The 23665-nt window shown below is 43.7% G+C and overlaps 1 protein-coding gene across 2 annotated transcripts in view; it reads right to left on the bottom strand.

Moving 5' to 3' along the window:
* Window positions 1-23665, bottom strand: part of TAF3 (TATA-box binding protein associated factor 3) — a 148761-nt gene that overhangs the window by 21333 nt on the left and 103763 nt on the right. Inside the window, exons 3-4 of one of the 2 annotated variants that reach the window (XM_035128439.2) lie at window positions 20884-22682; window positions 13875-13957 (exon numbers count right to left, since the gene is read on the bottom strand). In XM_035128439.2, the coding sequence (XP_034984330.1) occupies window positions 13875-13957; window positions 20884-22682 (1882 nt within the window). Of the gene's footprint in view, window positions 1-13874; window positions 13961-20883; window positions 22683-23665 lie in introns of both variants that reach the window. The other variant, XM_035128438.2, reaches the window with a different exon arrangement.

Below are 23665 nucleotides of genomic sequence, written 5' to 3' on the forward strand. Positions count from 1 at the left end.
TCAACCCTGGGCTATATTCAGTAGCTAATGAAAGAATAAATAGGAACAAGGCTTCCGACTCCACAGAAGAATCTCGTTCTAAAGTGGCTTGACCTAGGGGGAAAATGCTGTTTCAGATTATGCAGGAAAGGTAACGAACATTTCTACAACTGCTGTAATGTACAACTGCTGTAATTTAGTGTCAGAATTTAGTGTCAGAACTACAATATTCAGAGCATAGCAAACTCCAAGTACATGGAAGAAATGAGGAAACACACAGATAATATTCTATTGAGATATCAACACGGTGAAACTGAAACCCAACACCATCGTCTTATTCCTGAAAAGGTACAAACACCAAATGCACGAGTAGTTTCCCAAACTCCAAGATTATTTACTGAGATTCTGCCAGAGCCATCCTGAAGGACCGTCAGCAATGTTACTACTCAGAAGGCCACTCACTCCTGCTGAGTTATTCAGAAATCTTAGTGACTGAATGGGTGTACCACCAGATGTTTCAACTCGCTTTACTTTAAAGTGTCATTATACAGTTTAGCCATGAGGCGGCAATGGACTTAGTTGTATCTAGGTGAAGGGCTGGAACTTCCTGTTGCTGTTCTGTTCTTGTTTAAGACACAATCCAACTAGCCAGGGGACTGCTTCATGCTTCAGGAACTGAACTTTAAGTCAAAGGCAGAAAGCCATTCTGAAAAAGTACCTAGCACCTGCAATTGAACGCCATCAGTTCTAGAAGTATGCTTTCAAAAGTCAAAGTGTAGCTCCAAAATAGCAGCTATCTACAACATGGATGCTTGTTCACACAAGTCAAGTGTTTGGGATATGACATTCTCTTTCCACATGGGTTTGGGGTGAAGTAGGCTGACAATAAGAGGGTTGCAGGTGGTATAAGACCATGAGTCCTTGGGGAAGGGTGGTAACTCAATGGTGGAGCATTTGGTTCGATCTCTGATCATCTCCAGGTGCAGCTGGGAATGTCCCCAACCAAATGAAACCTTGGGCAGCCGCTGGCAGTCAGTGAATTGGATAAATGAACCAAGAGTAGATAGCAGCTTCCGACCTTCCTATGGTTCCAGGGAGGTGGAGAAATGCATTAAAAGCATCCCACCCACTTCTAAAAGGCCACAGATACTTAAAGGCCAAAGATGTGGTTACAGAGGAAAGTTTTTTGTCTGACGCCTAAAGAAATACTATGTTGGCACCAGTGTACCTGGGTGCCCAGCGGCTCACCTGCATGCTAAAAACAGCAGCGCATACCCAAATCAAGGTACACAAATCAAGGAGGAAGGTTGGGTCAACTGAGAGACATCACTCTCCTGCAAGTGTCTGCCAGGTCTTCATGTGAAGACCAGCCGCACACACTGAAAACCACAATCCTGTACCTCTACAAAGTAAAATAAAATACCCCTGCTGTGTGATGTGGTGCCCTTTCAAAAATATACAGTGGAACCTCAGTTTATGAACGCGATCCATTCCACGGAGGCGTTCGTAAACGGAGGCATTCACTCCCCGAAGGCACGCTTCTGCGCGAAGCACCGATAGAGAGCTTCTGTGCACGCGCTGAGCAGATTGCTTCTGCACATGCACGAGCTGTGCAGATTGCGTCTGCGCATCCGATACCGCGGAACCCGTATGTAAACACTGGGTCCACAGCATTTGTAAACGGAGGCGTTCGTAAACGGGACTGTTTGTAAACCGAGGTACCACTGTATCTGTGCTTGAATGCAAACTCTGCAAAAATTTTCTGGGAGTTTCTCTGAAGCAAGCCCAAGAATGTTGCCCACACCTCTGCATATGCGGCTGGGGGCCTTGGCACAATTCTGGTTCCCAGACATATGTAACTAAGGAACCAAAGATTTGTGCATATGTTTGTCTGTTGCCCACACTGTGTTTGCCCTGCAGGAAACACTGATGTGTACCAGCAAACATGTTTCAAGCTGTTCTCGAGTACCTTTAGCCACACCATATTGGTAGGTGTAGGTAACATAACTACATTTGAGGGAGGAATGTCAGGAGAGCTCTTCCCTGTGCCACCAAGCTTGTAATGAAGAAATCCTGCAGGCATCCACCTTCAGTTCTGTGGCCTTGGCATGGTAAGTGTTTGGTTGGCTCCGACTCGTTTGTGCATGGAGCTCTGCTCAGGCAGGTATATGTCTCAACTTGCCTGAAGCTCTCTCATTTATTATTATTTTTTATAATTGAGATGTACACATCACACACAAGCGCGCCTCCGTCACTCTTGTGCAACAGAGAGCAGAATCAAAGAATCTTGCATCCAAGTAATTGGTCTTTTCTTCCCAATGACTCAAACGTCTTTATGGATTCACTTTGGGAGTCACTGCTTGAGTGCGGCCCAACAACAAAATGAAAATAATTTTGCACCTGCTCCCCCACCTAACACAACCCAGCGGCATAATTGGTGTGGTGGCTTCTGTAATTAAAAGGAGGGAAGAGGACCTAAATCAACACTGGGACATGTTCTCACGCTTAAAATCCAGGTTGCCTTCAGGAGAAAGCTAAAAGGGTGATTATTTAAACCTTCTGGAAATGGCAACGTTATCTACAACAGCATAATTTACTGCAAACATCTACTTAGAAAGAAAAGGTGGCCTGGTTCTCTTGCTCACGAGGCATAATATGCAGACTTCTGCAAAATGGGAAGTGATGTTATATATTTAATATATTTATTTGTTTTGGAAAGAAGTGTCCCCAAAGCAACTTGCAAATTAATAGAATGTGAATTACATGGAATGTAAATTACATGGAAGGCACTGAAGCCATGTTGAAAAATAATAAAACAAAATACTTGAAAAAATGCTCACCCATCAATATTTATAAAAAGGGGAAAATCCAATCTCCCTCCTGCCATAAGAGGAGCCCTACAGATGGGCCAAAGACATGTCTTGGTGAGCTCCAAATTGATGGTCAAAGTCTGGGTGAACAGAAATGTTTTAGTCTGGTGTCTAAAAACAGACAATGATGGCACCAGGTGTGCTTTCCGAGGGGCAGCATTCCAGAAACAGAGAGTCAAAACCTTCTGCACCTCCCTTGAAAGCAGGCATACAAAGATGGGCCTCTGATGACTATCATAGTGTCCTGGTAAGTTCCAGTTGACTCTGAATGTGGAAGCATCTGACTGTATCAATCAGTCCAACTCCAGGTATACAGGCCCCAATCCAGATGAAGGTTGCTGGCAAAACAAAACAGGATGTTCTGCCTTTGTTAAAGAAGTCAGTGTAACAAATTGGTTGCAAAAGGACTGAGATGTGAATAACTTTCTCAGGACTGGCAAATAAATGATTCCCCGAGCTGAACACAGCCCACCAAATATTTTAAAATGAATGTTCCTATGGACTTTTGTAAGTATATATGTATGGGCAATGCATAGTCAACAACAACAAAGAAAGAAATAATAAAGGCAAGTATAGCACTAGCAAGTGTGTCCAGCAGCTAACGTAGAAATAACAAGGACAATTGTGTTAAGATGGGGAATTTTCTGTTACTGTCTCTACAACGCAGAGTAGGTGCATCATTCCAAAACGAGACTTGTGCCCCCCTGGAGATGAAATCTACAATGTTCCCATAGAAAAAGCAACCAAAGAATAGAAATTATCATTATTTTATATCATTTATGCCATTATTTGATTCTATCATTTTCATGCCAATGTTCCTGTAAGTAACACAGGATGGAAACCATCTAAAATCAATAATGAAGAAGGGGAGTCAAGGGCAATAAGGGATGGGAAAATGCAACTACACACAATGAAAAATTGGTTATAGTAGGGAACTAGGAATAAAGGGCTAAAGCCAAAGGCCATGTGGAAAATATGGGATTTAGAGAAGAGATTTGATGTAAGGGAGAGGGGAAAACATGTACTTTTTCAGGTATGCACATACTGAAAGGGAAGTATGGTGGAGTGGGAGTGGAGCAAGCAAAAGGAGGCAGAATCATGCAAGAGAGGAACAGATTTTGGGGGCAAGTGAGGATTGATGCAACTCCTGTTTTTGCAATTCCAGGAATGCTGGGCATTTAAAAGTCCTGGCGAACCACCAAATACAGTTGGTGGGCTACATTCACTTTGGTGTGTTACCGAACTCCAAAGCTGGGCAGGTATAGAATAAAAAGCTATACCAATAAAATACCCGACTGAAGTAATTAAGCACATTGCTGTGTGTGTGTGTGTGTGTGTGTGTGTGTGTGTGTGTGTGTGTGTGGTCTCTCTCTCTCTCTCTCTCTCTCTCTCTCTCTCTCTCTCTCTCTCTCTCTCTCTCTCTCTCTCTCTCTCATTTTTAATGTTTGATGTTTCAGTATGTTTTTAGATGTGTTAGAAGCCATCCAGAGTAGCTGGGGCAACCCAGTCAAATGGGTGGGGTATTAACAACAACAACAACAACAACAACAACAACAACAACAACAACAACATGCACAGCTAACATCTGCACAAGTATAACTGGGAAGGAATACAGAGTTGTGATTTACTGATAACAAATCTTGCAGGCCTTGCAAGCATCTCACCTGCTACCTGAGCAGCCTATGTGCAATCCTCACACTTTACCATTGTGTGAGGAAGACAGAGAAAACTATTGCATGAAGCACAGCCTGCCCTTGTCAGAAGTGGCAGGCCCTATCAGTTCTGAGGCTGCCTTTCCTGACCCAGATTCAACCCAGGGATTGAGCAACTCTAGACCTAAGCCTGCTGGGAAGAGACTTTAGGGATGCTCACACCTTTATGGGTTCCTCAGTAATCTAAACATGCAAACAAGCAATGCCTTCCTTAACTGAAACACCCACCCCCATTGGACATCATTTGATCATGGATTTGTGGGGAGCATGCCTGTCACATTTAGTTTAAGAATAAAGTAATAATCAGTGTTAGAAACCAAGATATGAAAGCTAGGAGCTAAATGGCACCTTAAACCCGAGGTTATGGGCGCAACAACAGAATGCCTAGGCACGTTTCTTTAATAACAAGAATGCAAAGCTGAAAATGAATGAACTCCAGCTAAAATACTACATTCATTTTTCACATGGTCTAGTCCTTCTCCTGCCCACCCACTTAATATTCTTAAGAGGGTCTCTTCTCCAGTCTTCAGAGAGTGGCTGGAAGTGAGGAGGCAGAAAATGGTCCACCTTTCCTTCCACTCTGCAGTTTTAATCTGAAATCCTAGGCGCAGTACTGTACCAAGAGCTCAGAAACTGCTTACGCTAGTGAAATTCCCTGCTGCAAAATGAGCCTAGAACAATGGGAGTTTCGAACACTGGTAATAATGGATGCTGATGACAAGCTACATATATAAAAATATATATAAATAATTTCCCTCCCCTGCCCAAGCTTTGAATATATATGGCTTACCACAAATGTAGACTGCTGATATTTCTATACAGTAATACCTCGGGTTACGAACGCGATCCGTTCCGGATCGCAGTTCGTAACCCGAATAGTTCGTAAACCGAACGCAATGGGCGCCGCCATTTTGCGCATGCGCAAAGCGCGATTTTTGCGCTTTTGCGCATGCGCAGATCGCGCGCGCGGTTTCTGCGCACGCACGCGCGGCGAAAACACTTCCGGGTTTGCGCAGTTCGTAACCCGAACTGTTCGCAAACCGAGGTGGTCGTAACCCGAGGTACGACTGTACTGGGATTAATATGGAAAGAAAACCGCTCATTGTATAATTTGCCCCCATTCATGCCTTCGCTTTCACAGTACATTTCTAAAAGTTGCATCTTGACACACATTCTGAGATAACAGAACCATAGAATCTGCAGAGTTGGAAGGCACGACGAGGGTGAGCCCCCTGCAATGCAGGGATATTTTCGTCCAATGTGGGGATCAAACCCATGACCCTGAGATTAAGAGTTGATAACGTCCTGGAGCAAACTAACCATCTCTATTGGGAAATTTTATTTGGTAAACAAAAGTGTGGTGGAGGTGAGTGAAAGAGTTAGACTTTACACCTTTTTTGCCCGTGTTCTATAATAATTTAATAATAATTTATTATTTATACCCCACCCATCTGGCTGAGTTTCCCCAGCCACTCTGGGCGGCTCCCAATCGAGTGTTAAAAACAATACAGCATTAAATATTAAAAACTTCCCTGAACAGGGCTTCTTTCAGATGTCTTCTAAATGTCAGGTAGTTATTTATCTCTTTGACATCTGCTGGGAGGGCATTCCACAGGGCGGGTGCCACTACCGAGAAGGCCCTCTGTCTGGTTCCCTGTAACCTCACTTCTTGCAGCGAGGGAAATGGCAGAAGGCCCTCAGAGCTGGACCCCAGTGTCAGGGCTGAATGATGGAGGTGGAGATGCTCCTTCAGGTATAATGGGCTGAGGCCGTTTAGGGCTTTAAAGGTCAGCACTAACACTTTGAACTGTGCTCAGAAACGTACTGGGAGCCAATGCAGATCTCTCAGGACCGGTGTTATATGGTCCCAGTAGCCACTCCCAGTCACCATTTAAGCACTCAATAGCATCTCCCCTCTCTCCTTAGGATACATGTAGACAGCTATAATTCTGAGGATAAGGTTCAAACCCTCTTGTCTACAAGTCATGGAGAGCAGCCCTTCCTGTTCTGAGAAATGGGTATCCCTGGAGTCCCTTGGAATAAGACATCTACTTTTCTCCAGGACTCAAAGAAGCTTCCACCTGCATATAGACCAACCTGATCTCAGACCAACACGGCTACCTACCTGTAACTGATCTCAAGGGTAACAGTTTGAATGAGAGGAGTTAGGCAGAAACCCCCTTTTTAGACATCACACGGACAGAGCTGGCCATTGACCAGCAGCCAGAGATGTCTATTTGAACTTTCTATATACCGATGAGATAGGACAGACTTTGCTAATACCCTCAGCACAGCACCTACAATGAGGAGCATTCACTCCCGCTGTGCACTGAAAAGGCCAGACAAAAGGAAAGGGATCCAAGTCTTCTGCCTCTTTCTGTTCACTTAACTGCATGTTTTTAGGAAAGGAAGGGGGGGGGGGGAAGGTCCACACATGAGGAACATTCCCAAGCCTTCCATGACTTCTATCACAACAGCCACAGAGCAGACAAATTAAAATGAACCGAATCGATGTGAAATGTTGGGACCACGCAATCTGTCAGCTTAACACCTTTTCTCCCCCAAAAGATGCCAGCCAGAAGAAAAATTCTATCAATAAGTAGCTTTTAGCCAGTCTACTCTCTTTTCGAGATCCAGGGGAATGGCTGAAAAATGGGACACACTAAAGTTTCAATTCTGTTATCCCACCATTAGCGCTTAGCCATTCACTGCTAAGTGCTCCTTTGTGCAATAATTGGGCTCGCCATTAGGTTTGTAATCAACAGAAGACACTCGCTGCCAAGTCCGCACTGTCTCCCGCCCCAGCTGTGCCTTAAAGCCTTCTACTGCTTTCTCTCTCTCTCTCTCTTCCCCCCACCCCAAAGTATCACTTGTTCCCTGTCTTCCTATTTAATTCCACAGTCAAGTTCTCCTCCAGAGCTTTCTGCTGAATGGGAAGTGTCTCGCGGGGTAACCAACACTGCCCGCAGCTGCGTCCCACAATAGCTCCCTCCTGCTTGCATTACAGCTTGTGGAAGATTTGGTCACGGTGCCCTAACTGCGGCAAACAGTGGTCCGATTCATAAAAACGTGCAGGAGGAGGGGCCTTCCAGCGGGATCCCTTTACCTGTTTCCCCACCACAAAACAAGGAACTAAATGGAATGGGTCGTGGGCGGCTTGGCCTGTAACGGAATCCCGCTGCCTGACAAGTCAATAAAGAGCCAACCCTCCCCTCCCCAGCCACACATGGAGAGCCAAGGTTAGAGGCAAACACAATTTGGATAGGCCTACACAGGGAGCTTAATGAGCCCCATTATTTGGCTATTGTGGGCAAACACTATGAAGCCAGTAATCTAAATTACCAAAGTCTGAATAACTTGTCGCTAAATGGCACACTGAGTTCAAAAGAAACCTTACAATGGCTTACTTATTCGCCCTTTCAGAGGAGGACCATTGTCCCACCAGGAGCCTAGGACGAAGAAGGGTTCCTAAGACAAATTCTGAGTGTTTTAAATTTATAAGAAACGCTGGACTACAACTACACTGCTCTGTAGCACCTGAGCGTAACACACGCTGCGTTTTAAACCCCCTCCCCCAAATCTTATATGCTCCTCTATAAGGATCAAGTTATTTCCCTTATGATTGTCCTGCTTTATGTATTGCCCAGTCTTGGTCATTTTGAGTCAGAGTCAAAGCTTCTCAAGTCTTAATAGTTCCTTAGCACAACTTCACCCTGGGAGTTTTCTCTTCTGGTAAATCCATATCTTCAAACTCTGGGGCGCAGGCATTAGGGACCTGCAATTTGCCATAGCTCCCCTGGCGCATGTCCACTCTGCCAACCTGTCACACTTTGTGTGTTGGACCACAGCAAACTCTACTGCAACCATGGCAAATGCAATTGCTGAACAGGGTGTGAAATTATTTCAGGCTCTGCTCATGTTAAATTTCCTACTTTGTGCAGACACTGCAATGCAGAAATGCGCAATATATATATATATATATATATATATATATATATATATATATATCCCATTAAAGACAAAAATCAACTGTACTGCTGTGAAATATCCATACATTGTTATATGGATTTAAAATATTTAAATCTATTTTAAAATTTAAAATATAAACATTTAAAATATTTCATAAACTTTGTAAAAGCTTTGTAAAATTTTATTCTAGTCACACAAATCTTATTCATGATTCTCTCTACTGAAGGCAGACACTGTACGAGCATCGAAAATTACTGTGTAATAGTGATAAATTTCACCTCTTGGTCAAGCAATTCTCTTTCAACCTCAGTTTCTCTCTCTGCAGTATGAGGACAATAACCCCAACCTGCCTCACAAAGTTTGTTGCAAGGTTTTCTGAAAAGTTTTGACTACTTGACTGTCATATAAATGCTATGTATTATCATTACTGGTCATGTTCTTCCAAGCTGGGGTGCTTTGAGTTTTCAAAGAATGCACTGGATCGGTTGTAGGCATGTCCAACTTGGCACTCTCCAGATGTTGTTATACATCCTCAGTTAACACAGTCAATAATGGAAGCTGAAGTCCAATAACATCTGGACACCAATGATTAAAGTACAACTAAATTGGATGCTGAACTCTTGCTTAATGATTGCTTCATTGGGCAACATCAAGGTCCACTGAGTCTAGCATTCTTTGCAAGTTTCCCAGCAATCATTTGGTAGCCCACCAGAAACTGGCCAGTGGTTTGCGTCAAACATTTTTAATTTTTTTAAACTACAGTAGTGAATGGGGATGCCAAAGAAATCCCACTGGCAGAAAAACATTGACTTTGTGTGAAATATTAATGTATCTGGCAAAAAGGTTAATCAGACAATAGTTCTTTTAAAAAGCCAGTTTGTGACAATACGCATTAGTTGCTCAAAAATCTATTGGCAATTTAAGTTCAAGAAGTCCACACAAGCCCTTTCCAGATAACCAATCTTAAATGCCTCCCCAAAGAGACTGAATTAGTGATCTTGTAGCCTGATAACACGGGAAAACATACACATATGCACCAGCAGATCATTCAAATCATATAAAAAACGGTCATAGATTTCTCTAAAACCCAGCAAACTAATAAGTCCCAGATCCATTAAGGATAAGATCTTTCACAATAAATTAAATAAAACAATTTATTGAGGCCTGGGCTTGAGATAAAATAGATTTACTGGTTGACCTTTTATTCATTTAAAGAACAAAATTAGCTCTAATTGCATTAGAATGGAATCCAGTAAATTTCTTCTAATGTGGCATTTATGCAAGTGTTGCTGTAATTGTTTACTACAAAGATAGAAATGCTCTGATTATAATCTATTTTCCACTTGGTTTTAAGTGTGCAGTCAAAGCACTTGCAAGAAACCACCACCTGGGATGTAACAGCTAGATTTGAATATTGTGACCCAAACCTGCATTTAAATTATTACAAAGAAAATTAAGTTTTTAAATACGTTAGTGCATATTTATTTATTTGCTGGTGGTTCACCCAATGGAGTAGGTCAGCCTTTCCCAGCTGGGGGTTCGCCAGGTATTTTGGACTACCATTTCTACCAACCCTGAAAATGCCCATGCTGGTGGAAGTTAAAGAGTCCAACTGTGCCTGGAAGACTGCGCAGGGAAGGCTGGAGTAAACGGCAGAGTTGTTACAGGGGGATTATATGAGACTCAGTAGATGGACTTTATGCATTTGCTTGTGGATAAGACAGATGTTATGAAATGAAGGCGCTCTATCTGTTTTTAGTTGATGCATATAATGAATCATAGCAGGCACCATCTTGGAATAAGCAATCCCTTGGGTGTGAAAAAAGGAACTGCTGAAAACAAACAGAAGCCTATTTTCAGATGGTGCATATCACCAGCCGCTTATCCAAATACATAAATGGTTAACCATTATTTTACTAAATATTGCCTCATTGATTGATCGAAAAGGTGCCCCTAATAAAACAAGTAAATAAGTAGCAACTTAATAATAATAATAATAATAATAATAATAATAATAATAATAATTAATACCCCGCCCATCTGGCTGGGTTTCCCCAGCCACTCTGGGCGGCTGCCAACAGAAAAATGAAATAAAATAATCTATTAAACATTAAAAGCCTCCCTAAACAGGGCTGCCTTCAGATGTCTTCTAAAAATCTGGTAGCTGTTTTTCTCTTTGACATCTGATGGGAGGGCATTCCACAGGGCGGGCGCCACCACCGAGAAGGCCCTCTGCCTGGTTCCCTGTAACTTGGCTTCTCGCAACGAGGGAACTGCCAAAAGGCCCTCAGTACTGGACCTCAGTGTCCAGGCAGAACGATGGGGGTGGAGACGCTTTATCAAATGTATATCCTGCCCTTCATCCCAAAGGAGCCCAGGGCGGTAGAGAAGACATTTGTCTAGATCAGGCATGTCAAACCTGCGGCCCTCCAGATGTTTTGGACTACAATTCCCATCTTCCCCAACCACTGGTCCTGCTAGCTAGGGATCATAGGAGTTGTAGGCCAAAACATCTGGAGGGCCGCAGGTTTGACATGCCTGGTCTAGATAATGGGGTTTGCACAAAGGCACATGGACTCTACAACTTTCATCATCGCTGACCATAGGGCCATGCTAGCTGGAGCTGAAGGCTTTCCATCCTTGAGGAAGAGTGGATTTTAGTGTGGGCCAAGAAATTTGTGTGTGAGAGTGAGTGTGTGTGTGTGTGTGTATGTATGAGAGAGAGATGGCAAGAGGCTCAGAGCAAAGTCCAAACCCATTCTCGGACATGCTGAAGATTAACTGCCCCAAAGCAGCGTGCGTTATTAGAAATCTCTTGGCACCTTGTTGGGAATCTCACAGGGAGAGAGCACTGCTGAGCTCAGGTTCCGCTTGTGGGCTTCCCATAGGGATCTGGTTGGCCACTGTGAGAACCAACCAGATGGGCCTTTGGCCTGATCCAGCAGTGTTCAATCTGAACAAGAGTGGCTTACAAGAGCAATTTAAAAAATAAATAAATCCATAAACAATAAAAGAGGAACCATACATTTTAGCAGCTCGGGAGACAACAGACTAGCATACCATGAGATCAAAAAAGCCTGGGGACAGGAATAATGTCCACTTGGTGGTCAAAGAGATATTTGGTTTGGTGAGTATCTTGAGGGTGGAGTTCTAGAGACTTTCCCCCAGTCATTATCCACCTCTGATGACTATCTTAAGACACGAGGCAAGTTCAGGTGGAAGAACTGGAGAAGTCGGACCTTAAGGTTCCCAATTCTAAGCTGTTCAGAAACACTTGTTATATCTTTCATACCACAGCTTAGGTGCTCCTGAGAAAGAATCGCATGTGATATGAAATAAGCGACCAGGAAAGGAAGGGGCAGGGAGACCTTTAGTAATTCCACGCCTGTGAGAGCAAGTTACTGACCTCACCTCCAAGATGAAGGAGGGAAGAGAGGTTAGAGGTCACAGAAGGAAGGGGAACTAAGAAGTGCAGACTTAAATAGGCAATTGGCATATATGGGGGGGAATTGCAGAAGCGCGTGAAAACAGAGATTCCTGCTCTGGGCACCAAAGCACCCATTTAGATGAAGCAAAGCCAGGAATTTAGATCGACATTTTAAATAAATGTTAGAAATTAGAAATCTCCATCTCTTGCTGGCTGTTTGTCTAAGCAGAGACGACCAAATACCGAAAAAGCAAGCTACGTTCTTATCTGTACAGAAAGGCTCTGTAAGACAGGATTGACAGACCTTAATAGAAACAGTCTGAGAGATGCAGAGCCACAGTGATGTTGCTCTGCTTATTTGGTGCAAAGAATTTCCAATTCCATCCTTCTGGTAGCGTGCATAAACCCCTCTAATCAACCTGCTTCTTTTCAGCTTTATCTTTTTTTTAAAGAGATGTTTCTACATCATTTTGGTTCCCACCTCCCCACATAGATACTAATGAAATGGCAAAGTTGAAAGATGCTCTGTAAATACTGACAACACAAGATGCTAAAGGCACAGAAACCAAGAGGTTAGTTCTACACGTCGTGGTGGTTATTGCCCTAAAACGCCTGAGCTGGAAGTAAGGCTACCTTAGGGGGTTTGTTCTCAACAAGTCGGTCTTGAACCCTGGCAAGATGGAGGCACTGTGGGTGAATAATTCCTGTGTCTGAGAAATTGGGACAGTTGCCAACCCTGGATGGGGTTGCACTTGCCCTGAAGGAGAAGGTTCACAGTTTGGGGGTGCTCAGGTAACCTCCGTGGCTACAAAGGCCTTTTACCAATTGCGACTGGTTCAACAGCTGTGGCATTCCTGGGAAAACCTGGCCACAGTAAATCATGTGTTGGTTTCTTCCAGACTGGATTACTGCAAGGCACTGCATGTGGGGCTTCCCTTGTGCATGATCTGGAAGCTGCAGTTGGTGCCGGATGCTATAGCACGATTGCTGACAGGAGCGAGGCACAGCTCCACTTACTATGGCAAGTGTGCCCTCCCACTGACTGGAATGCGTTCCTCTCAAACCTGGAATTGAGGAGGGAGGGAGAGTTGTCCCTGCAGCGGTGCTGCCCTTTGGAAGCACAGTACAGTGCGGCTGCGGGGATAACTCCACTTCCAAGCAGCAACAACAGCAAACCCCGTACGTGACAGTGTGAATGTGTGGTGCAAGGGAGGCATGTAGAATTTGGATACTCCTCTTTCTACAACACAAGAACAAGGCTGCATTATGCAGAATATAAAAGCAAGACAGTTGCGGACACTGCAAAAAAAAAGAACTGAGAGGGTGCACCTTGGATTTGCTCCAGAAGCGTCTTGCTTTTAGCTGTGGCTTTCATTTTCCACTGGGAGCTTGAACCTTCTCGCACCGGACGTCATATAAGATGTCAGGCCACTGGGAGGGGGGCAGGATTTGCTCCAAATGGCCTGGAAAACCTAACAGGGCTGATGGGCTGGAAACTCCCCAACACTGGCATAGACATTTCCTTTCCCTCTCACAAAAGAAGGCTGCACCACCAGACTTCATTTCTAGAAAACACTTGGGCACCTAGTCTTTCAAGTAACAGCTCTTGCTTAGTGTCCTTGTCTGTGCACAGGGAGAGACAAACCAAAGCCCTGAATTTATGCACGCAGGCTGCATGACTGGAGATGGCACCCCTGGATAGTATAAAGGCTCTATTTGGTTGCAAAATTAAACATTTTAAATCATGACGGAAGCCAATTAGCATGCACGTTTCTCTAGGCAATATATTCATTAGAAATCAGGGAATAATTCATTAAACAGGATTTGCCAGGAGGAGGAAATAAACAAATGGGATGACACTGCACCCAGCCCACCCACCACCAAGATTTTATCAAATGGGCTTTACTTTATACTTACATCTTGTCCTGACCAGCCCCCACTCTCAGCGTCAGCCTCGGAATCACGGGAGATGGCGCAGGAACAACAGGTTCCACTTTCATCTGCTAAAGGGAACACATTTAACTGTTAAATGTGCTGCATCTCCTAAAGAGAAATGTAACAGTACGTTTCCGAGCACAATTCAAAGTGTTGGTGTTGACCTTTAAAGCCCTAAACGGCCTCGGTCCAGTATACCTGAAGGAGCGTCTCCACCCCCATCGTTCTGCCCGGACACTGAGGTCCAGCGCCGAGGGTATTCTGGCGGTTCCCTCGCTACAAGAAGCCAAGTTACAGGGAACCAGGCAGAGGGCCTTCTCAGTAGTGGCACCCACCCTGTGGAATGCCCTCCCACCAGAGGTCAAAGAGAACAACAATTACCAGACCTTTAGAAGGCATCTCAAGGCAGCCGTGTTTAGGGAAGCTTTTAATGTTTGATTTCTGTATTTTAATGTTTTGTTGGAAGCCGCCCAGAATGGCTGGGGGAACCTGGCCAGATGGGCGGGGTATAGATAAATAATAATAATAATAATAATAATAATAATAATAATAATAATAATTATACCGACAGTGGGACTATGCAGGAAATTATTTTATGGGAAAGGATGCATATAACTTTACCACGAAACAGATTCTGGTTAAAACGAGAAAAGGCTGCGCAGCGGATTTTGCATTTACTCCTCATGACAGTATGGTTTAAGTGTGATATTTACCTGAATTTTTTTTTAACTGTGCTGTCTTTGTATGACATTGCACTGTGTAAATGGACAGACAGTGCCATCCCCAAGGTACCTGGAGTCCAAAAGTTTGGTTTGAAATGAAACCTAAATGGCGCCAAGGACCAGGAATCAGAGCCTTCTGAGCCTTCTGAGTGTAGAGTTGGAAAAGTCCCCAAGGCTCATCTAGTCCAACCCCCTTCAATGCAGGTGATGAAGCCAAATATAAAGGCCATCTGGTGTCAAAAGGAAGATGGATTTGGCACCGGCTGAGCCTCCCTGGGGAGGGCATTCCACACACTGGGTGCCACAACTAAAAAGGCCCTCTCTGGTCACCTCCTACCTAACTTCAGAAGGCAAGGACAGTCAGAGGAAAACCTTGGAAGGATTCTAAGTAGTAGATTAAAGTGCACCTGAAATCAATACAATAGGCCTAATAGTGCTGATGGACCTTGAACTTGTTTACATGTTGAAGTCATTCTGGTTCTGGTGTGTTCTTCTACAATAAAAAACCTCATATGCTATATTTCTTAGATAGATGATAGATAGATAGAGATAGGGTTTTTCCTTCTACTAACAAGTGGTAGTTCCCCCGTCTCTGTTTTTTTTATGTCTTTGCATTTAAAACTGTCCCTTTCCTTAAGAGGCACTGATATTTTGCAAAAATGTATTCAAAGTTAATTGGCCGAGAGCCAGTGGATAAATCAGCAAGGTGGCCTAATAAACACCATTAATCACCTTCCTCTCCAGTCTTTGGCTTTATGATTCAGTGCAGACATTCACAAAGCAGGCTAGACATCTACGTCATTGTTTGTTGTCATTTATTCAATGCGCTATATAACAGGAGTTGGCAAACATGCACACAGGAGTTGTCTTGTTGGGCTGAGAGCAAAGACAATCTGGTCCGGTGTTCTGTTTCATTAACAGCCAACCCAAGGCACTCATGCGCTTCCAAACAAGGAGTAAAGACGGGGGTCTTCCTATTCTGTTTGTTCCAAGCAACTGGCATTCAGAAATATACTATATTGAGAAGTTCCAAACAGCTAATATCATTGTTTGTTGTTTCAGGTTGCTACTGTTCATAGGGAGTCCAAAGGAAAGGGGTGTGTGGTGCTTATATCCGATCTCTCAGTGACAGAAGAATTTTGGGGGACACCACCCTGGATGGGAGTAGGGCCGCTGTCCATGAACACATGCCTATGTGTCTGGGATACTAGGCACCTGTTATAGTTCCATTCTGTTGGTGGTCTTTCCTTTGGATAAGGGTCCTCTTATATACTGGCTGTGTATCTTGATAGACTGAGAAGAGCTTTTGAATTATCGTGCTGGAGGAGACTCTTGAGAGTCCCATGGACTGCAAGAAGATCAAACCTATCCATTCTTAAGGAAATCAGCCCTGAGTGCTCACTGGAAGGACAGATCGTGAAGCTGAGGCTCCAATACTTTGGCCACCTCATGAGAAGAGAAGAATCCTTGGAAAAGACCCTGACATTGGGAAAGATCTAGGGCACAAGGAGAAGGGGACGACAGAGGACAAGATGGTTGGACAGTGTTCTCGAAGCTATGAACATGAGTTTGACCAAACTGCGGGAGGCAGTGGAAGACAGGAGTGCCTGGCGTGCTCTGGTCCATGGGGTCACGAAGAGTCGGACACGACTAAACGACTAAACAACAACAATGTTTGTGTGTGTGAATGTAATTATTATTATTTGTTTGTACCCCGCCCATCTGGCTGGGTTTCCCAGTCACTCTGGGCAGCTCCCAACAGAATATTGAAACACGATAAAACACCAAACATTAAAAACTTCACTAAACAGGGCTGCCTTCAGATGTCTTCTAAAAGTCAGATACAGTGGTACCTCTAGTTATGAACTTAATTTGTTCCGGAGGTCCATTCTTAACCTGAAACTGTTCTTTAAAGGCGTGCTTTCGCTAATGGGGCCTCTTGCTGCCACTGTGCCGCTGGCAAACGATTTCCATTCTCATCCTGGGGCAAAGTTCTCAACTCGAGGTAACTCTTCCAGGTTAGCGGAGTTTGTAACCTGGATCATTTGTAACCTGAGGCGTTTGTAACTCGAGGTACCACTGTAGTTATTTATCTCTTTGACATCTGATGGGAGCGCGTTCCACAAGGCGGGTGACACTACCGAGAAGGCCCTCTGCCTGGTTCCCTGTAACTTCACTTCTTGCAGTGAGGGAATTGCCAGAAGGCTCTCAGAGCTGGACCTCAGTGTTCGGGCTGAACAATGGGGGTAGAGGCGAGGCCGTTTAATAATGTTTAGCTTTTGAGCTGCTGTTTTGTTAGCAATGTTTTATAGATTGTAATTATCGATAATTGTTTTAGTGATGATTTGCCAATTGTGTAAGTCAACCGTGTGCTGTCAACGGTGATGCTGCAGTGTGAGGTTTATGGTTTGTAGGCCACTTTGGGATTTGCTTGAATGGAAGTGGCACAGAAATACAGCCAGCCATCGATACAAGTGCCTTACATGAATTCGCCAACTTTATTAGAAACTATATAAGCTGGCAGCTGTCACCAGTGCTTGTGACTAAGCTACACAATGGTGAAATACATCCTATTGAGACTTCAGGACCTGCTGTTCAGCTTCTGAGGGTAACGTTCTAGTAAAACGGAAAAGGCAGAACATTGTGTGACAGTGTGCTGTTTAGTTTGCACCTTAAATATAGCCTACTGCTTGTTGCTTTATGATGTTCTGCAGCCACTAAAGATGCCACTGTATAAACAACTCTAGGAAAAACACTGTTTAAGGAATAAATTTTCAAGTGTCAGCATCAGTTGCAGTAGACATTTTATCTAATCAGAAAAAAATCTTAACAGAAATCATGTGTGTTCCCCCCCCCCCCCCGCCAATGACTAGTTTTCAAGTATGGAGACCCACCCAAAAGCTTGCTTACTTATAGGGTTAACTTTTGGGTCTCCTAATTTTTGTCCAACTGTCACAATCTGGAAAGATTCGAAATGGTAACCTGAGTCTTTGCATTTAACAGGAAACCAGGAGGTTAGAAGAACCTCTGTATGTCTGTGTGAGAGAGAATAGATGCGTGCAAATGCAAGAGAAGCAGGAAAAGGTGGATATTACGGAAAAGGTGGATGTGAAGGGAACATGAGCTTTCATTGGTTAAAAATTAAAGAACTGCAATTCTGGAATAATACTGGAAAATCGGGCCAGCAGAAGAGCATTTACAGTGGATTACTAAGCTTCCCAAATCACCAAAGAAGTAAAGTCCAGCAATATAAGACTCCTTTGTAGCCAACTAAAAATACATTGTCAGTGGATTTGTCCAGTTTTATGTATAAGCAATACTTCTTTCACCTGAACTAATACTAGTAGTCATATAAGCCCCTTATTGCCATGTGCTGCATTCCCCCCCCCTCTTTTTTTTGCTAATCTTCAAGGATTTAGCTTCTTTGCCACATACCTCAGGGCACCAACTGATAAAGCTCAAACTCTCCGTTTTTCCAGGACACCAGCAGAGCGGCCTTGCAAAAAATGAAAATCACTCAAGAGATTTAAAAGGGGGGAAATTTATTTTCAAAATCCTGACTTGCAGCAAAGAGGTGGACTTTTTCGACTTTTTTTTATATATAAAGCTTATCTGTCTAGATCAGTTTAAATTTTAATTCTATCCAGGGACTCTTTCATGCAGCCTGGCTTTAAAGTTTATCTTTTGACAGGGACTTTTCACCAAGGTAACAGGAAGCTTTGTCAATGTAATCTGCCCGAGCTTATATGGCTTTCCCTATAATACAATATATTTTAGGGCTATGAAGAATAGACTTTTAATAGGTGGTATTGTTCCATTATATTCCTAATGTTACACCGAATTCTAAAAAACAAGGAGACAAAACCTAGACAAGAACCAGTTATGGAATGGCAGTGGAAAACTACATTCATGTGAATTATTTTTGAGTTTGTTCGCATGGCATGGCTTTGGTATAAATCCACCCCTCGCCCTGTATTGTGAAAGGCCGTGGCTATGACAAATTAGTCAAAAACTATTGTCATCTATACATATTTATTTATACGTGGTTTTTCACTGGGTAAGTATAATTCCCTACCTAGTTTGGTTATTAAGGGGATTTAAAGCGTGATTTCTTACCCCAAAGCTTGCAAGCTAAATAGAATAAAATAAAAAGAGAAGTAGAGAGAGAGAGAGTGAAGAGGCAAATGGCTGGGGTGGATGGAAAAAGGTTGGAAAAGATGCACGCAGTTGCCAAAACCCAAATGACCTGATTTTCTCACTAAGGACACCACCCTGTCACCCACCTACTCCCAAGCAGACTGCGCATCTTTGAGTTGAGACAAACTTCCCTTGCCTAAGCCTGTTCTTTCCCCAGGACCTCCTCTTTTCTCAGAGGGAAGGACTGCTGCCTCTTTGAAACTGGGGACAAGATTAACTGAGACAACGCAGATGCCTCTCACCAATAATGTATCTCCAATTCAGCCCTCGCTGCAGATGGTTGGGGCTATGGGGAGCCAACAGCCATCAGTATTGGCAGCCTGGTTTACACGCAATGCTAAACCATTGTTTAGTGCTAGTGAGAGAGCCCCATCCCCTCTCCTACTCCTGCATGGCCAGGAGAACTTCTACTGAGTTTTGATTCATTTTTAAAGAATCCGAGTTTCGGATTATTGTACCAGCTAGGGGTCCTGGTTTAAAACGATGATCGGTTTAATAAATCTCCTTTATAACTTATGGTTTGAAATTGACTTATTATGAAATTGAGCACTATTTGTTCAAACCAGGACAGGTTAATTCTGTGTCCAGGGCAGCTGTCTACCAGCTTCATTTGATGCACCGGCTGAGACCCTACCTGCCTATGCACTGTCTCACCAGAGTGCTACATGCGCTGGTAATCTCCTGCAATGTGCTCTATGTGGGGCTACCACTGAAGGTGACTCAGAAATTACAACTAATCCAGAATGTGGCAGCTAGACTGGTGATTGGGAGCAGTTACTAGTTACCAGTCCTAAAGGATCTACAATGTCTCCCAGTAAGTTTCTGAGCACAATTCAAAGTGTTGGTGCTGACCTTTAAAGCCCTAAACGGCCTCGGACCTGAATACCTGAAGGAGCGTCTCCACCCCCATCGTCCAGCCCAGACACTGAGATCCAGCTCCAAGGACCTTCTGGCAGTTCCCTCACTGCAAGGCAAACAGCTACAGGGAACCAGGCAGAGGGCCTTCTCGGTAGTGGCACCCACCCTGTGGAACACTCTCCCACAGATGTCAAGCAGATAAACAACTACTTTAACCCAGGAAAATCTTCTCGAAAGTCGGGGGTCGTCTTATACGCCAGGTCGTATTTCTTATATGGTGAGTATATCTCAAACTTTATATTTTAACTGGAAAAGTTGGGGGTCATCTTATATGCCCAGTCGTCTTATACGCAGGAATATACGGTATTTCACTTTTAGAAGACATCTGAAGGCAGCCCTGAAGGGAAGTTTTTAATGGTTGATGTTTTACTGTGTTTTTAATGTTTTGTTGGCAGCTGCCCAGAGTGGCAGGGGCAACCCACTCAGATGGGCAGCATATCAATAATAAAGTAGTAGTAGTAGTAGTAGTAGTAGTAGTAGTTATAATAATAGAGGAGGGAGCAATCTAATGCCAGTGAAAAATAGGAGCTAGATGTACAGAGAACTGGTTTATTTAGGAAATTGGAATACAGGACAGAGAATCTAAAGTACCCTTTTGGAGATGCAGTGCTGGACCAATAAAGACAGAGGTCATAAAGACAATTTCAATTTTACCCTTGCCTCCAACACCCCTATTGTCCTATTCATTTTTAGACTGCAAGCTTGCCTGTGTATGTAACCTCAAGTAATGCTTCAGAAACTGATATAGTCCCCCTATATCAGGGGTGTCCAAACTTTTTTCAAAGAGGGCCAGATTTGATGAAATGAGGGCCAACCAAAGTTGTTGACCTTTTTTTAGGACTTAAGTTGTGAAGTTGTTGAGCTTCTTTTAGTATTGAGACTATTGAGGTGTTTTTTTGGATTTTACCCCAAGAAATAAACTGCCACAGGGGCCGGATTAAACCGACCAGTGGGCTGGATTAGGCCGCCAAAATGGACTTTGGACATGCCTGCCCTATATGAATAGTACAGGTGCATTAACTTGAACATGCTCAAATTTTAAAAGACTTAGGGTAGGGTAAAGGTGAAAACTGCAGAAAAGGTGTGGATTTAGGGATCTGGTGTGGGAAGCTGAGCAATAAAGAACCCCACCACAAAATACACCAATTGCTTACTTTTTCATGTTTGTGTTTCTCTTTTTCCTTTTCTTTCTTCTCCCTCTCCTTCTTTTCTTTCTCTTTCTCCTTCTTCTCCTTTTCCTTGTCCTTCTCCCTCTCTTTCTTCTTCTTCTTCTCCTTTTTGTCCTTCTTCTTTTCTTTGGGCTTCTCCTTCTCCTCAAAGAGCTTTTCAGGAAGTATCGTCGGGAGGGCCGGCAACAGCGAGGGGAGTTTCATGGCAGTTGGGGTGCTAAACAAGGGCAGGGGCAGGTCTTTGGGAGGCAGAACAAGAGGCACCGATGAAGATTTATTCTTGCCTTTATTTTTCTCTTTAACTTTCTCTTTGTCTTTCTTGTCTTTATCTTTCTTGCCTTTATCTTTCTTCTTGTCTTTATGCTTCTCTCGTTCTTTCTTGGTGCTGCCATCTTTTACCTTCACTTTTGGCTCATCATCAAAGTTTTTAATTTTGAACTTGTACGGATCCAAGTCATCATCTCTGATCAAGTCCTTCCAAGGAAATTTTACTTCTTTGCCTCTGTCTTTGTCTTTATCCTTGTCTTTGTTTTTCTCCTTGTCTTTGTTCTTCTCTTTATTCTTCTCCTTGTCTTTGTTCTTCTCCTTCTTCTTCATTTTTGTTTTCAACTCTTTCGTCAGCTTCTTCATAACTTCTACTGAGGAAGCCAGCTTTGTTTTCTCCTCGTAAACTTTGAGCAGAGGCTCTGGAGTTGGTGGAGAAGCAGAGGGAGATGAGAAATAAGGGAAGTTTGCTGGCAAATTGGCAGGAGGACCCATATTTGCTTTTCGAATGACCTCGTCTATGGAGTCATCCATCGTCCATGAAATGTCTGAGCTTGACGTTCCACCAGAGGGAGGAACTGGGGTGCTTCCTGCTTTATTTAAGCTGCTGTTGGCTGAAACAGAAGCTTTGGGGGTTGTAGTCTCTGACACAGGCATTCTTTTAGGGCTAGTGAAAACATCCCCTTCCGATTCTGACCCTGAGGAAAACTCGAATGGGTCTGGGTCCCGTTCAGCACAAGCACGAGCAATTACAGCATCAATGGAATCGTCAATTGTCTTGTCGAGCACGGCCACTTTCTTTGCCGGATTCTCACTGTTTGGTTTCCCAGGGTCAACGGGGGTTGGCCCTTGTTTTATTTGGATATCCTCTTTCCCCATCTTTTCACTTAATGCTGCCAAGGGCGTTCTACTCGGGGTCTCCTGCTTAACTGCTACCTGAGGGACATGAACTGGAACCTTTGGACTCTTAGGACTTCTGGGGCTCTTAGATCGGCCCGGCGATTTCTTCTCTTTGGGTCCAGTTTTTGGAGAGCGGATGGGGCTTCCAGCCACTGCTGGTGATGGAGGAACTTTGGGCACCTTAGTTTTCTGCCCTGGGGAGTTCGTTTTCACCTTTGCTTTAGGTGTAAATGCTCTCGGCTCCAACGGTTTGGAAACCGGCAACTGCGATTTTGCAATGGGAGCCAGTACAGGCGGTTCTGGAGAGAGAGGAGCCACGTCAGCACCATCCTGAACGCAAACTGGGGAAAGCATGGGGGGCACCTTCTGGGCATTGATTGAACTAAGAGGCTCACGCGGTTCCACCATCCCGTCTGGACTATCTCCTTTCACGCTAGCTAGTTTTGGCCGCTTCGTGGCAGGCATTTCCTCAGATTCGGGACTTTCTAATGGCCTCTTGCTCAAGTAGTTTTCATCGTTGACAGCCTCCTCTTCTTCCATTTCTCCCTCTTCCTCCAAAGGTACCTGCATGGCTTCTGCCGAAGTCCCGCCATCAGTGGGCACCTGCTCTTCCTCTTCCTCTGTTGCAAGAAACAAGTAAAGGAAAAGTTGTTAGCTTACTTAAGATAATGGCACAGCTTTCTATAAAGAGATCACAAGAAGTAAGCTCACATGGATTGAATGACTCGGTCTAAGAAATGTACAAAAACAAAGCATTTCACTTATCAGATACAGTATACAGATTAAATGGTACACAACAGCACTTTATTCATATGGTATCTTTTTCATATTTTCAGAGAAATCCACTCTACTGCTTTTTTTTTAAATCCACTACATCTACCATTTCAATTGGAGCCAACTGCAGCATCTCCCTCCATGTCAAGTGACTGTCTGCTTCTTTGGATCAAAATATCACAACCAGAGGAGAGATTCTAGGTGTGCTAGATTTTGCTAGAGGGCCAAGGAAATATATATCCTCAGAGAGAGAGAAATGTCTTATTTCCTTCCTTCCTTCCTTCCTTCCTTCCTTCCTTCCTTCCTTCCTTCAACCAACCAACCTGAAACAAGATTTTTACTGAGTTTCACTGAAGTTACGTGTAAAGTAGCAAGGAAGCAAGAGCGGACCAAATAAATAAAAAGCAAAACATAAACAACTCTGGTTGACCACCGTGAGTTTTATCCAGTGCTGTGCGAGTGGATTTTCACTAGCACAGCAAGATTTCCCGTTTCTCTCCTAGGGGTTATCTCCCTAAGCACCCCTAAATATCTGTTCCAGAGTGTCCCCCAATAGTCTAGAACAGATTATGCATGTGTGCAGGAAGCTACAGGGGAAAGTAGGAGGAACGTTCCATTGTGCAAGCATATATATATATATACATATACATATACATATATATGTAGCAGCAAGAAAATATAGCTGGTCATCTAGAATCAAATGTCCCCTAATATGTGACACTTTTTGCTTATGTCAGGGTGCATAGCTTTTTTAAAATCAATGTAGCTACATGGAGTTGTAGTCAATGTTTTTTTTCCTGTCCTTCCTCCCAAAGGAGCCCAGGGAGGT

This window comes from Zootoca vivipara, chromosome 10 (assembly GCF_963506605.1).
Source record: "Zootoca vivipara chromosome 10, rZooViv1.1, whole genome shotgun sequence".
Lineage (NCBI taxonomy): Eukaryota > Metazoa > Chordata > Lepidosauria > Squamata > Lacertidae > Zootoca > Zootoca vivipara.